The sequence below is a fragment of the Genypterus blacodes genome, unplaced genomic scaffold, assembly GCF_046128005.1.
Source record: "Genypterus blacodes isolate CSIRO-AG114 ecotype Tasmania unplaced genomic scaffold, CSIRO-AGI_Gbla_v1 ptg000139l_1, whole genome shotgun sequence".
NCBI lineage: Eukaryota > Metazoa > Chordata > Actinopteri > Ophidiiformes > Ophidiidae > Genypterus > Genypterus blacodes.
Window position 1 is genome coordinate 820864 of NW_027466941.1, and position 12766 is coordinate 833629.

Here is a 12766-nt window from a genome sequence, read left to right on the forward strand (position 1 = left end):
CTGTTAAAGCATCAGCTAAAACATTTTGTGTTATGGGTCTAAGAGAAACTAGACAGGTTGTGTCAGTCATAAATCGTGAACTAGGTTGATTTCTTTAAACATTCAGAGAACATTTAATGGCAACATTTATACAAACTGTAACAAAAACAATAAACATTTAATATCAAGAATGTTCTCGTCAATTTTCAGTTCCTCAAAATAGCTCAAGGTGCTGAAACCAACTACAATGTTGTGGTTAAGCCACCACGTCTGTACCAGCACAGACAAAAAACTACACACACACACACAGACACACACACACACTACACCCAAAACTGCATTATTCTGACAGAACCAGTGCGCTCCCCAAATGAAGAGATGCACTTTTAAGGCAAGGAGAGTGGCCCGGAATATTCTGTTTAAGAGTTCAATGATGGATGGAAAGTCGAGAGATGTAAAAAAAATTGGTGTGCACTATGTGGATCTGTGATTCTATTTAGTCCTTCTTTCATTACAACTGGATGTAAAACACCAGCTGTAAGGGTTAAAAAGTCACAACCCCAAGCATCAAGGCAGAGACTGGATGATGATGATCTTCTCGTTGATGCAGAAGCGGTGGAGCACAAGGAGCAGGTTCTCTCCACAGCGCGACACCTGTCTCTCCATGGCCAGACGGAAATCCTCCTTCACTCCTTTGGTGATTCCTCGAGTCACAGTGTGGTGTCTGCAAAGGGAAAGGTAAAAGCATTTAGAGTCAATGACCTTTAGAGGCTGAGACCTACAAAATGCAATGAAGACTTTGATCCAAAGTCATGGAAAGTGCAATATTTCTTGATCATTCCTTTACATGTGTCAGGCAGTCAAGAGCACAAGTTTTGATAATCAAAAACCACATGAAAGATGTCCACAAATGAAATGACAACAAGTGTTATGAAAAGGCAAAAGAACAGCTAAACAAGACAGTACAACAACACCAACGTCATCTCCAAATAACAACAACAATAACGACGACAACATCAACAGTGATGACCACAAAAAGATGAGCAATCGCTCAAATAAACAAACGCCAACAGGAAATCAAAGAACGACTACGTCTTGATGTAAAATGACAGGCCCAAATCAAAACTGGTGGGGTGGTAAAGCCTTGAAATCTAGGAATGAAGGAAAGGTGACTGGTGTGGGGGAGGGGGGATGAGGGGCTGAGGGAGGAGGGGCCTAGGGTACCTGTCCATCGTCTGCACCCCTTGTAGCAGAAGGGTATTTAACTCCACCCCCAGGGCGGGACTAGGGTTCCTGAGGGACAGCAACATTCAACAACTCTCGGTCAGTGAGGGTGCATTCAAGTGTCTTCTACAACAGTGAATCGGAAGGAAGCTGCGTCACTCGTTTGTCACGTCTGCCCCCGTAAAAACAGCATTTTAACTTCAGAGTGATTTTTTTCCCCACAGGCCATGTCTACTTAAGATCATCAAGCAATACGACTATCCTCTATAAAAACATAACCGATATAACGGGCATGTGCAGAGTCCTCATGATGCAGGATGAAGGCATTTAAAAGGGGAGGGGCTTACTTGATGAGGATTCCCTGATTGGGTAACAGCTCCAGTTGGATCCTCCCTCCGTCTGGAGTACGCAGAAATGCAAACTCCTCCAACATGTCGATGTCTGAGACAAATCATGAGTTTATGGAAAGTAATAAAGTCCAAGACCGATAAGCACAGACAAAGCAATTACACTGCTCTGTAATCAGACTTAATATGTAGTTATAACTCAATAAAATAATTCTCTAATCACAAACAGCTGTGGCTATGTTATGAAGCCGTGCACACACACATATGCAGATAGTTTTTTTTTTGATGGTTTGAGAGGATACTGGTGACATAGTTGAAGAAGTTCTCGTACTGGAAACTCCCTTGTTGACAGATCTTGTCCACTGCCTTTAAAAACAGCATCTCCCCCTGCGGCCAATCATGTTGAAGGAGGACCACCACATGGCCGAGGGAAAGGTCGTCACGATTGTCTGTGAAGGCGCGAAGCTGATTGTCCAAAAGGGAGATGAAGGTTAGATGATCAATGTCCAATCTTTAAACTTTAAACAGAGCAGACACTAACTGAACTCGTCTAAGCACCTTGAAGCAGGCCAACATCAGCTGTAGACAGAAGGGCAAGATTGCTTTGCTGGTGCAGGGAAGCAATCTCAGGTCATTTCCTAGTTATGAACGAAAGAGGCACAGAGTTATCGTGTCAATCATGTGCTCATGAGGTATTTCATTAGGATGCTGTTGTGTTAAAAGCCCAGATATCAACTGTACGGCATAGTTGTCATAACAAAAGAGCTTCTTACCTTTCCTGGGTTTGTTCTTGACTCTACCCTGGTCTTCTGAAGTCTTTGTTGGTTCTTGGTTTGGGGGAACCAGCCCGCTCACAACATCCAGCAACTTCTCACAGGCCATCTGATGCCACATGAAAGCAGGGCAACAAAACCAAAGCATGATGTGTGTTTATTTTGCAGCATTAAGACATACATCTCTAGTTATTTGTGCACCATAACACCAATAATAATGAATAATGTTAATAATGAACATGTTTTCATAACACAGATGGGTTTTATAAGTTTATTCCATTATAGTAAACATATAGAATATAGTCCCTATTGGTCAGTCGTAGTTTATGTATTGGACCATAGTGTACTGTATGTGTACCTGTTGTCAGGCTGTAAAACACTTATATAAATAGCCGATACTTGCAGACACTTTACTGCCAAATATGCAAGCAGCAGGTGTTCCCTTCTCAAATTGATCTCTTACTCCACCCTCAGGACAGATGATGGAACTGCCTCAGAGGACGTAGACACAATGCACGCAATATACAATAAACGGCTCAACTTGTGTGATCGATGACAGCAGCAGAGACACTACCACTCACACTGAGAGTGTAAGACAGTATATCAGGTTACATGAGTGGAGAGGCCTGTTTTTATATCCATGTCTGAGTGTGTGTATTTACCCTGTACTCTCCCAGTGCGTAGTGACAGGAGGCCTGCTGTATGAGGGCCCTGTGGTGCTCCAGGCTGGCCTGACCTGAGGGGCTCTGCTGACCAGACTGAGGCTGCACTGCAGTCATCTGATGCAGACTGGACAGGGCCTTACGGTACTGCCCCTGGGACGGACACACACACACACACACACACACACACACACACACACACACACACACACACACACACACACACACACACACACACACACACACACACACACACACACACACACACACACACACGCGCGCGCATCAGAATATAGACAAAGGCAACACACACATCAATAGAAAGTGTCATCTATGTTAAGGTGTAAATATATGCTGTTTTTTTATACGTTCCAGTAATTTGGAGCTGTGATTCATAAGCTCCATTTAGCTGTTGTATATAGATTTTCATATCTGCAGTATTTATTTGATTTATTTAAAACCTGTTCTGTGCTGCTCCAGTTACCAAATTACCCTCAAAGGAATCATTAAAGTTTCATCTAATTCAGCAGAAGGTTGCAATGCTTTGATCCTGAAGGTAACACAATTCAAGTCACAGCGAGTGCAGATAAAGTTGCAGCTTGCGTCTGATCACAGAAACATAAACACTGCTGCTTACCTGATACATGATCATGTCGGTGAGGAAGATCCTGAACCACAGCCAGCCGTCCGTCTTCCAGGAGGCACAGATTTTCTTGAACTCTGCGTGGGTGTTGAGAAGCAAAATTATAAATGCAGAGACGAGAGAAAGTGTGTGTGTGTGTGTGTGTGTGTGTGTGTGTGTGTGTGTGTGTGTGTGTGTGTGTGTGTGTGTGTGTGTGTGTGTGTGTGTGTGTGAGGAGGTGTTTACCAGTCTCCAGGCCATCGTGGGAGTGAAGGAGGTCCCAGCTTTCTCTCGCTGTGCGGAAACTCTCCAGAGTCTCCGACCAGCCGGGCATCTCTGTCTTGTTTACAAAAATATGTCGACCGCGGCCTTTTCCTAACAACTCCTCCTCATCAGAGCTCTGGGATGACACACATGCACACAGCACATCCAAAAGTGTAAACGAAGACTGCTGGGATTATAGTAAACACAAACACCTGAATACATCAATCTCCCCCAAACAAAAAAAACTAAATTTGTTTTGTTTAACTCATTTCTGATCTTTGCTCACCATTGTCTTCTCTCTCCCATCTGCCAGTTTGCGTTTCTTGTGTGCGTGTTTCACAGCCGATCTCTCCACCTCCACATCATTATACACCGAGCTCAAATCCTCCACAAGAATCCACGGCCCTGAACTCAAAGCATTCACACCTGCCGAAAATAAATACATTCTTTGATCATCACATTTCCCTCAAGGGAGAGATGCAATTACACATGCACAGATAGAAGGCTGCTCACCCTGGAACAGTGCGGGCTGCACATTGGAGACGTAGAGGAAGGCACTGCGGAAGAGGACGAGCGCAGCGCAGATGACCACCTGGCTGCAACAGCGAGACCTGGTGTCTCCTTCCAGACTGGGCAGATAGCGACACAACTCCTTCACCCTCTGCAGCATGTCCACATAGCCCCTGAGGACAGAAGCAGGAGAAGAAGAGAAGTTGCTGTTTTTACAACCTTCATACTTCCCAGAATAAGGCCAATGCTAATTTAATCATACATGTGTGTTGATCATCTTAATATTCTGATTAGATACTCTGAGACTACTACAGTATGAACCAACAAGTCAATGCACATAATACATGTTGAACTCCATTAACTTGTAATGTCAATATGTATGTACACACCGCAAGACTTACTAAATCCTGAGACGTCTAATTGACAGACAGACAGGTAAAGTACCTTTGCCCCTTGTCTCCCTGCCATTCACACCGAGCTCCAACCACTGCCAGGATGTCTAACAGCCTCTCCCACGGTTCCGTCACCATAGACGACTTTTCTGAAAGGCCATCAATCACACAACGCTGGGACGCGCGAGACAAACCAGGAGACTTCAGAGGGCCGCCGTCTTGAGAACCTGAGGCAACAAACGTGGGGAATAGAAATATGTCAAAACAGCAGCGGATACAGGGACATGTTCAGAGAAACCTGGCTCCAGGAGCAGAAACGTGAGACTGCAGCTTTACCTTGTATCTGTACATCAGCTGAGGGTCCGCGGGTGACGTAGCCAATGTAGAATTCAGCTGCTTTGAGCATGTATTTCTGCATCAGGCTGGCCGGGAGACGCATGTCCATATTGTTTATCACCAAAGGAAGGACATCACACACTGTAACAGCGAAACAGAATGAGAGTTAGTGGCTGCCAACTGTATATACAAATGTTGTCTGCAGCAAAAAAAAAGGAAAAGCGGTCTCAAGCAAGTTTTTCACTGACCAAAAAGTTTCCTGAAACAGTTTACTGGAGTCTCCACATTTTCTGATACCTCTGCCTCCAACAATGTTTCTCCCAGATTGACCTAAAACGGAAAGTCAACAGTTATTTTTCTAGTGCAATGTGCTTGTCAGCTCTAAAACAGGGATGATATGGTCGTAGTTTGTACCCCATGTTGGACCACAGATTCTGGAAACCTCTTCAGAAGGAGCAGCAGCATCTCAGCCTTCTCCAGAGTGTTGGCACACTGCTCTGTGGCCTTCAGCAACATCTCACACTGCACACGGCCAGGCAGAGTCTCAAAAAGCCCTGGAGAGTACAAATACACACAGAAGCAAGGTTTAGACATTCACAAGAACAAATGCTGTTCCTCCTGTGGACATCCACCATATGACACTCAGACTCTTCCTGGTAATAATGCTATAATGCTGATGATGCACAAATGAACGTGCACACTTCTCTCACCTCGTAGGAACTGTGCATGCTTGTCCTGACAATCATTTCGTAAAGCAGCTGTTATGACACTGATTTCCCTCCACACAATGGGCTGATCTGGAAAGTTTATAAACCTGAAAGACAAAACATTGACAGCCGTAATCTTATTTTCTGGTATTCACATTAATACTAGAAGAGATAAACGTAATGTCGGTGATATGTTGTGTTTTCATTTGTCAAAGATCCTGGCAAATGCCTATGACTAGCTTCAAGTGACAATCTTTGCATATTTTGACTTATCTGAAGAAAACATTCAGGAATTCACATAAATGATGGGAAATGTTAGAGCAGCAAATCATCACTTTTGGCCAATACTTACTTTACATTTTATTGTATTATTGTATTATTGAAACAGTTTATTGTCAATTAATGCATCAATTATATTAAAGTGGTATCGTCCAAACTGACAGTAAATTCTAACTTACATGTCATACAGCAGCCTGCCTCCTGACGCTGTCCTCTCAGCATTTCGTTCAATGATGTACATTTCATACTGTAAAAAACGTAAACATATTAGTAACCCATAAACAAAATGCAACATATTGAGTCATTTGAGCTGATTTATCATCAATAGAAAAAAGGCAGGAAAGACTCAAGCGTTGACTTCCGGAAATTCAACCAAAGAAGATGAAGACTCGCCCTTCTCACCTGTATGTTGAAGTCTGCCGGGTAGAGGGTCCGGGCGGTGATGAGCCAGGCTTTGGCCGCACAGGGGTCCTCAGAGACCAGCTCCCGGGCTCTCTTCACCAAAAACTCACAGTCTTTTTGCGCTGACATTTCAATTTAATTGAAAATGTCCCCCAGCGTGAACAGTTACAGCCGCAGGGTTAAAGCAAACAGCTCTGCCTCCAAGCGCCGGGGAACAAATGTCAAGCGCAAGCTGTGAAGCTAGCACTGAGCTAACGTGAGGCTCGTGCGAGTAGAGCTAAGCAATTTAGCTACATCAATTCATACATACGACTAAATTAATATGAACATCTTTGGTGGGATTTTATTGCTCGCCGGACATTGTTCTACTGTAGTACACAAATTAAAAGTTGTTTTGATTAGCTGTGGCTAAGGCAATCCTTTATTTACCGTCACATTCACGCGCGCGCTGATGACGCTTCGTCGCAGTTGATATGACGTTCCTTGACGCTTCAGCTCTGAAAACACCTTTTCAGATTTTATATTATACATTATACAGAGGTGTTTTCATGTAACATTGTTACAATATGTACTGAACTATGAATCGCCGTGCAGTCAAATCCGCCTGCAATTGTCAGAGCCGGGCATTAACTAGTTGATGTTTAGCCCTATCCTTTTAGTTGTAGATCGGCGGTATTGCGCATGCGCCAGAGGTACCTTCCTTGCCGCTGTCACCTCACCTGCTACTGGAGCTGTGGACACGACCTACAGGAGCCTCTGAACCCGCGTCCCTGCCAGTGTGAGGGCGGAGGACACACTCCAGGTAAAGGAGAACCAGCAGAGACTCCAAACCTCGAGACGCCATTGTGGCTCTTGTCTTGTATAAACTGGCCAGTGTGTCTCCAGACAAACCACAAGCGCTTGTCCGTTTTGACTCAGCTATGCTAGCCACTTAGCATGCTCGCCATAGTGTTCCGCTGTCGCCTGAAGACATTGTTATGTCCGCTGCAGCGCATAACCATCAAGGATAGATCATATTTATATTTAAACCTTCTAATACGCTCTAACACGACCACCAGTATAGAAATGAATGTCGTGAAGATGGCTAACAACCTTAGCTTTGGCCATGTTTTGACTACACCAGCGATGATTTAGCTGTTAGCGAGCTGTGCACACTATAACAACACGGGTGTGTGTCCTTGATCCAACTCGACCTGAAACGGTAACTGGCGTCTGTGTCCGAGTCGGTCGAGTGACTGGCAGCGCGCCAGGTCACCGCTATGACACGGCAACATGGATGTACAGATTAGTCTGGAGCTAACAGAGCAGAGAGGGCGTGATGGTGGCCCGAGAGCCTGTCTGTGCTAATCATTACACGGTACATTCTGGTTCTGGTTCTGGGTCCGACTTCATGAAAGGAGTGGAAACACGATAACCAGAAGAAAATGTCTGCTTTAAACGTTTAAATACCATGGTATCAAATTATTATGCGCTGCATAGTAGGTTGTGGTACGTATTTTTATGTTGTGTTGTTTTTTGCGACAACCTTCTCCCTGTCCTTTTGAAATAATTGAATATACATCGGTTGATTTAATTAGTGTTCAAATTTATGTAATGTAGTCAAAGTAGTAGGTCTCACTAATGGTAAATAATTTTTACACGCCCGTGTTGTACAGTGTGCGTACGGGGGTTTGTCGTTCTTGTATAAGGGATTTTATGACTTAATAATCGTAATCCTGATATACAACATAACAGCCTGACACAGTATTATGGTTTGTAACGCCTAACTGAAGGGAAAAGAAGTATTTTTGGTTGGCATAGCGACCTCAAGTGACCCCAGGATTTGCCAACACCGCCCATTAGTCTATATTTAGGAAAACCGGTTTGAAACTAGTTTCTCGGTTTTTGGGATCATGTACACATTCTGTGGATGAGTACTGTCTTGTATATACATTGTGCCATAGCTACAGTCATTCAGATGGACACACCTACTTGAAAGGCTCACCGCCCACAGCATTCTGCTCTGTACACTTAATACACATCAAATGTACAGATAAACAAGTTTCCTCTGCCGCTCTGGTTGTACTTTACCACTGCATGCCTGAGTCGACACTTATCACTTTAGTTACATAACGTAGCTGTTATCAGTGGTCCATGGGTGCAGTTGGGTCTGATACGTGTAAGTGTAGTTTAGCTGCTCAACCATATCAACCTATATTCAGTTGTTTGTTTATTTAGTGAGAGACATTTAGAAATTTATGCTTTTCTTTACTCTCTTCTTCTCGCAGGGCAATCGCTTCTAATGCTGGATATACAGGCTGCCTCCCATGGCAGTTAGCACTATGAACCCTGAGCCAACCCGGACATCGCAGCCTCAGTCCTCCCTGAGTAAAGGGAGCAGCTCCCTCCTCGCTCTCAGGGCTGTGGGCACCTGGCTGGGGCCTCAAGGGAAACACTATGCATGCGGCTCCATCGCAGCCTTTACCAATATTCTGGTAACCTTTCCGATCCAGAAGGTACTGTTCCGCCAACAGCTGCACGGCGTCTTGGCCAGTGAAGCGGTGCGGCAGCTCCAAAGGGATGGGCTGCGAAACCTTTATCGGGGTCTCCTGCCCCCGATGGTCCAGAAGAGCACTACAGTAGCCATCATGTTTGGCCTGTATGAGGATTTCTCCAGAGTCTTACTGGATCAGGCCTGTGGCAGCGGCATGCCGGAACTGGTGACGAGAAGCTTCGCTGCGGCTTTGGCGGGAACTGCAGAGGCCATTCTGGCGCCGTTTGAGCGCGTGCAGACTCTGCTGCAAGATCATCGGCACCACGGCCGCTTCAACAACACAGCCCACACCTTCCGAACACTTTTGACAGAGTATGGTATCAGAGAGTGTTATCGCGGCTTAGTCCCTGTTCTGCTCCGCAACGGCCCCAGTAATGTTCTCTTCTTCGGACTGCGCGGGCCGATCAAGGAGCAGCTCCCAGAGGCCTCTAACCGGGCAGGTCACTTGGTTAATGATTTTGTGTGTGGAGGGGTGTTGGGGGCAGGCCTTGGGATCATGTTCTTTCCATTGAATGTGGCAAAGTCCAGGGCTCAGTCTCAGGTTGGCGGAGCTTTCCGGCCTTGCAGCGAGGTGCTGCTCACAGTGTGGAGAGAGAGGGGCGGCAGCCTGGCCATGCTCTTCCGAGGAGCCCACCTCAATTACCACCGGTCACTCCTCTCCTGGGGAATCATCAACGCCACCTATGAACTGTTGCTCAAGGTTCTATGAAAGGAAGGAAGGATGTTGACAAAAGAGATCTAAAGAGATGTATTTAAAGGGGAAGGAAAGGATTCAATATCAGGGCCAGTTTGTGAGGGAGAAGTGGATGGATAAAGTAACATTGATGGACTTATCTAGCATTGTTTGTGGGACGTTGGTATTGCTACAACCGAGAGACAGTGGTGAAGTTGCAATTGTGACAGGGGCCAACAGTCAGTATGAGGTAACCGCCTGCCATTGAGACTATTTCCTGTTGTCATGCTAATGAAACTAGACATATTCTTTAGCCTTTACAAAACTTGTGCCAGGGTCCAACTGAAAACACCCTTATTCGCTCTCGGCCATGCATGGAGCAAACTGAACTGAAGCACTTCTGTCCACAGTTCTAAGCCGAAAGGTATTTGACCGGATGAACTGTTTAGTAGCAGAAGCTGTTTTAGCGTATGTGCTGTGTGCTGTGGTGCTTTCACACAATATCGTCTGTTTTTCCAAGAAGGTGTTGTATGTAAAACTGTTTAAACAGGCTTTGACAGACTTGTGTGCTTTTGGCCACTTTCTCTGACATTTTCAAAGGAATGTGCATTGTTGTTTGACATTACATTTGTCTCTGATTGATTTCCATGTATTCAGATTTAAGCCATATACGCGTACATGTAGGTGTGCATCATTATACATGAGCTTGGAGGCATTGTCTAGCATATACACACGCACGCATACATGACTATTACACTTGGCTTCTCCTTTCACGCATGATTCATCTATGACAGTCTAGTAAATATTGAAATGGTTTAACTATCTTTTCAGAGGTGCTATTTGCAGGGTGTGTTGGCTCCATTGATGTGTTTCAGTAAAATATACAACTGCACCCAGAGCTTGTTTGTTTTTTGTAATGAATTGGTTAAAAAATGCAATTGGATTTAATATACATATACTGTATATATATATATATGTATGTATGATCACACTCGCTTTCCTCCCTGCTCCTAACATCTGTTGACATAATGGGCTCAGATTTCAAGCATGAGTAGATCCAGTCGCCGTGCTGTGGCGCTTGATGGCTATGACAGTCCAGAGACGGAGAGGGGCGGGGAGGGGAGCCTGTTGCTGGACACACAGAGAGAGAGACGATAGAGAAAGGGAAAGTTATGCTCAGTGGAAGAAAAAGCTCAAGCTGCCATGTAAAGTGGACCAATTGTCCCATTTCGTTCTTCTCGTTTCCACTGATGAAAATGTGCCGTTTGATTAAATGTGTTCAGATTTTTCTATGGTTTGAATTCAGTGAGTTTTGAGAAGTCTCACCCCCCCTCCCCCCTTGCTGTCATGTTTGTATTAACCAGTTTCCCTGAAGCACATGTCACTATATCACTACAACATAACTTCTATTTACTGCAACCCAATGAACTGCTGAAACACAGAACATTAAAAGTCTTGACGGTGACAAAGTGTGTTGTGCTTGTGGTGATAAAATTGTCAACTGTCACATTTAATAAAATAGAAAACAGGACTAATTCAGAAAAAAATGATTGTCTCAGTAATGACTTCCTGTGTTAATGAAACTGTGTGGCCTCTCTGTGACCTTTGCCAGTTCCGACCTTTGCCTTAAATAGGTGCCCTGCCCTGCTCAAGTATTCCCTGTAATACCTCCTTCAAAAATCAATCACACAACTACAACAGCAGCACTACAGTGATGTATTGTAGTCCAACTGTACAACCAGTAACACTTTACAGGCAGAATTCCACATGTATAGAAAACCCAGGTTATCTCAGAATGGTAAAAACTGAGCTGATGAGTTGGCCAACTGTTTGGGGAGCTAATGAGAAGTGGATCCATGAAACACAGATGGCACAACACAACACGCAAGGGTATAAACAAAACACACAAGGGTATAAACAAAACACTTAAGACGTCCAACATCATAAGGTCAATGCGTAATTTATTCCAACAATACATCTCTTGGTATATCAACGTAATGGACGTGGGTATGGAAAAGTGAACGCTCATGTAGAAACACAATGTCCTCTTGAATATGAAACGCTGTTAAAATTGTACAATACAGGCAAAAAACACGTGACACGGGCACTCTGCTGTTCAGTCCTGCTTCGTGGACAACTGCAAATGTTCCTGATGTCTAGATTTTACAATGCTAAGATGGAATCAGCTACTGAACATTACATCCACGGCACCTGGAAGCTCTGAAATCTTCCAAGAGTTCCCCTCAGTTTTCTGCTTGGAAGATTAAATATACTAGTCGAAGTAATTAAAGGAACAAAGGGTCCACAGATATTGCCATTTATACAGTACCCAACACTCCAAAGGTCCATCACACATAAGTCAGTCCAAATAAGAATGTGTTTGTTGATATACTGGTCAGTTGACATCACAAAACCAAATGACCAAAACGTGTGCATAAACATGTTACCCTCTGTAAAATGTTCAAGACTGGACTAAGTTTCCGCTTGGTGATACCAGCTAATAACTGGTATACCATCTGCAAGACTGCGTACCATCCTGTGATGTCTGCAAACTGTTAGAAGCCTGACGCTAAGCCCGTACTCATCTGGCAAGCAAAGACTACGGTGGTCTAGTTTGGTCTATTGCTAGCTAGGGTATGGTACTGATTCACTTCTCTTTGATGAAGTTCATTCAGACTTGAGCAGTATGTGGCCAAGTATTATCTTGGACCAGCATGAACTGGAGCTACGCCAGCACTACAGGCCCCATTTTCTAACCTCTCCCGGGCTTTTAGTGTAGCAGCCTCTATGCTCCTTCAGACATTAAACAACCTCTCTTACAGTCACTATCAATATTCCTGGCATGAGTCTATGATCTTGATCCGGAGTCCTGACCACATATCTTGCCACTTCATGCTGTACACTCTTAGCTTTAAAGACTTGCATGGCCCCAGAAACTTCAACTTAACTTGAGTGATGTCAGACAGCACCGGTGTCAAGTGTCTAGGACAAGCAGCTAGCAAAACAATGGGATAAGTCTTCATGTTTCTCAAGACCTGCAATGGGTTTTACCCCCCTACATAC

General features: G+C 44.4%; 2 protein-coding genes across 2 annotated transcripts; one reads left to right on the forward strand and one right to left on the reverse strand.

Moving 5' to 3' along the window:
• Positions 1–89: 89 nt before the first annotated feature.
• ints10 (integrator complex subunit 10) lies at positions 90–6959 on the reverse strand. The gene is made up of 17 exons (XM_076164779.1): positions 6498–6959; positions 6275–6342; positions 5820–5923; positions 5524–5663; positions 5358–5439; positions 5110–5250; positions 4826–5000; positions 4385–4554; positions 4158–4297; positions 3854–4007; positions 3623–3705; positions 2986–3138; positions 2324–2432; positions 2109–2188; positions 1853–2015; positions 1551–1644; positions 90–703 (listed from the first exon to the last, which is right to left on the reverse strand). Exons 1-17 carry the CDS (start codon positions 6624–6626, stop codon positions 547–549), a joined length of 2142 nt encoding a protein of 713 aa, XP_076020894.1. The 5' UTR covers positions 6627–6959; the 3' UTR covers positions 90–546.
• A 238-nt stretch (positions 6960–7197) lies between these two features.
• Positions 7198–11172, forward strand: slc25a51b (solute carrier family 25 member 51b). Its single transcript, XM_076164780.1, has 2 exons — positions 7198–7299; positions 8765–11172. Exon 2 carries the CDS (start codon positions 8804–8806, stop codon positions 9737–9739), a length of 936 nt encoding a protein of 311 aa, XP_076020895.1. The 5' UTR covers positions 7198–7299; positions 8765–8803; the 3' UTR covers positions 9740–11172.
• Positions 11173–12766: the final 1594 nt, after the last annotated feature.

Excerpts from the sequence above, each read along its gene's own strand:
- ints10 (XM_076164779.1), bottom strand. The coding sequence starts at position 6,626 with ATGTCAGCGCAAAAAGACTGTGAGTTTTTGGTGAAGAGAGCCCGGGAG. Across the intron at positions 6,343-6,497 it reads CGGCAGACTTCAACATACAG|TATGAAATGTACATCATTGA; the intron begins GTGAGAAGGGCG and ends CGTTTTTTACAG. Across the intron at positions 1,645-1,852 it reads CTTCTTCAACTATGTCACCA|ACATCGACATGTTGGAGGAG; the intron begins GTATCCTCTCAA and ends GATTTGTCTCAG.
- slc25a51b (XM_076164780.1), top strand. The coding sequence starts at position 8,804 with ATGGCAGTTAGCACTATGAACCCTGAGCCAACCCGGACATCGCAGCCT.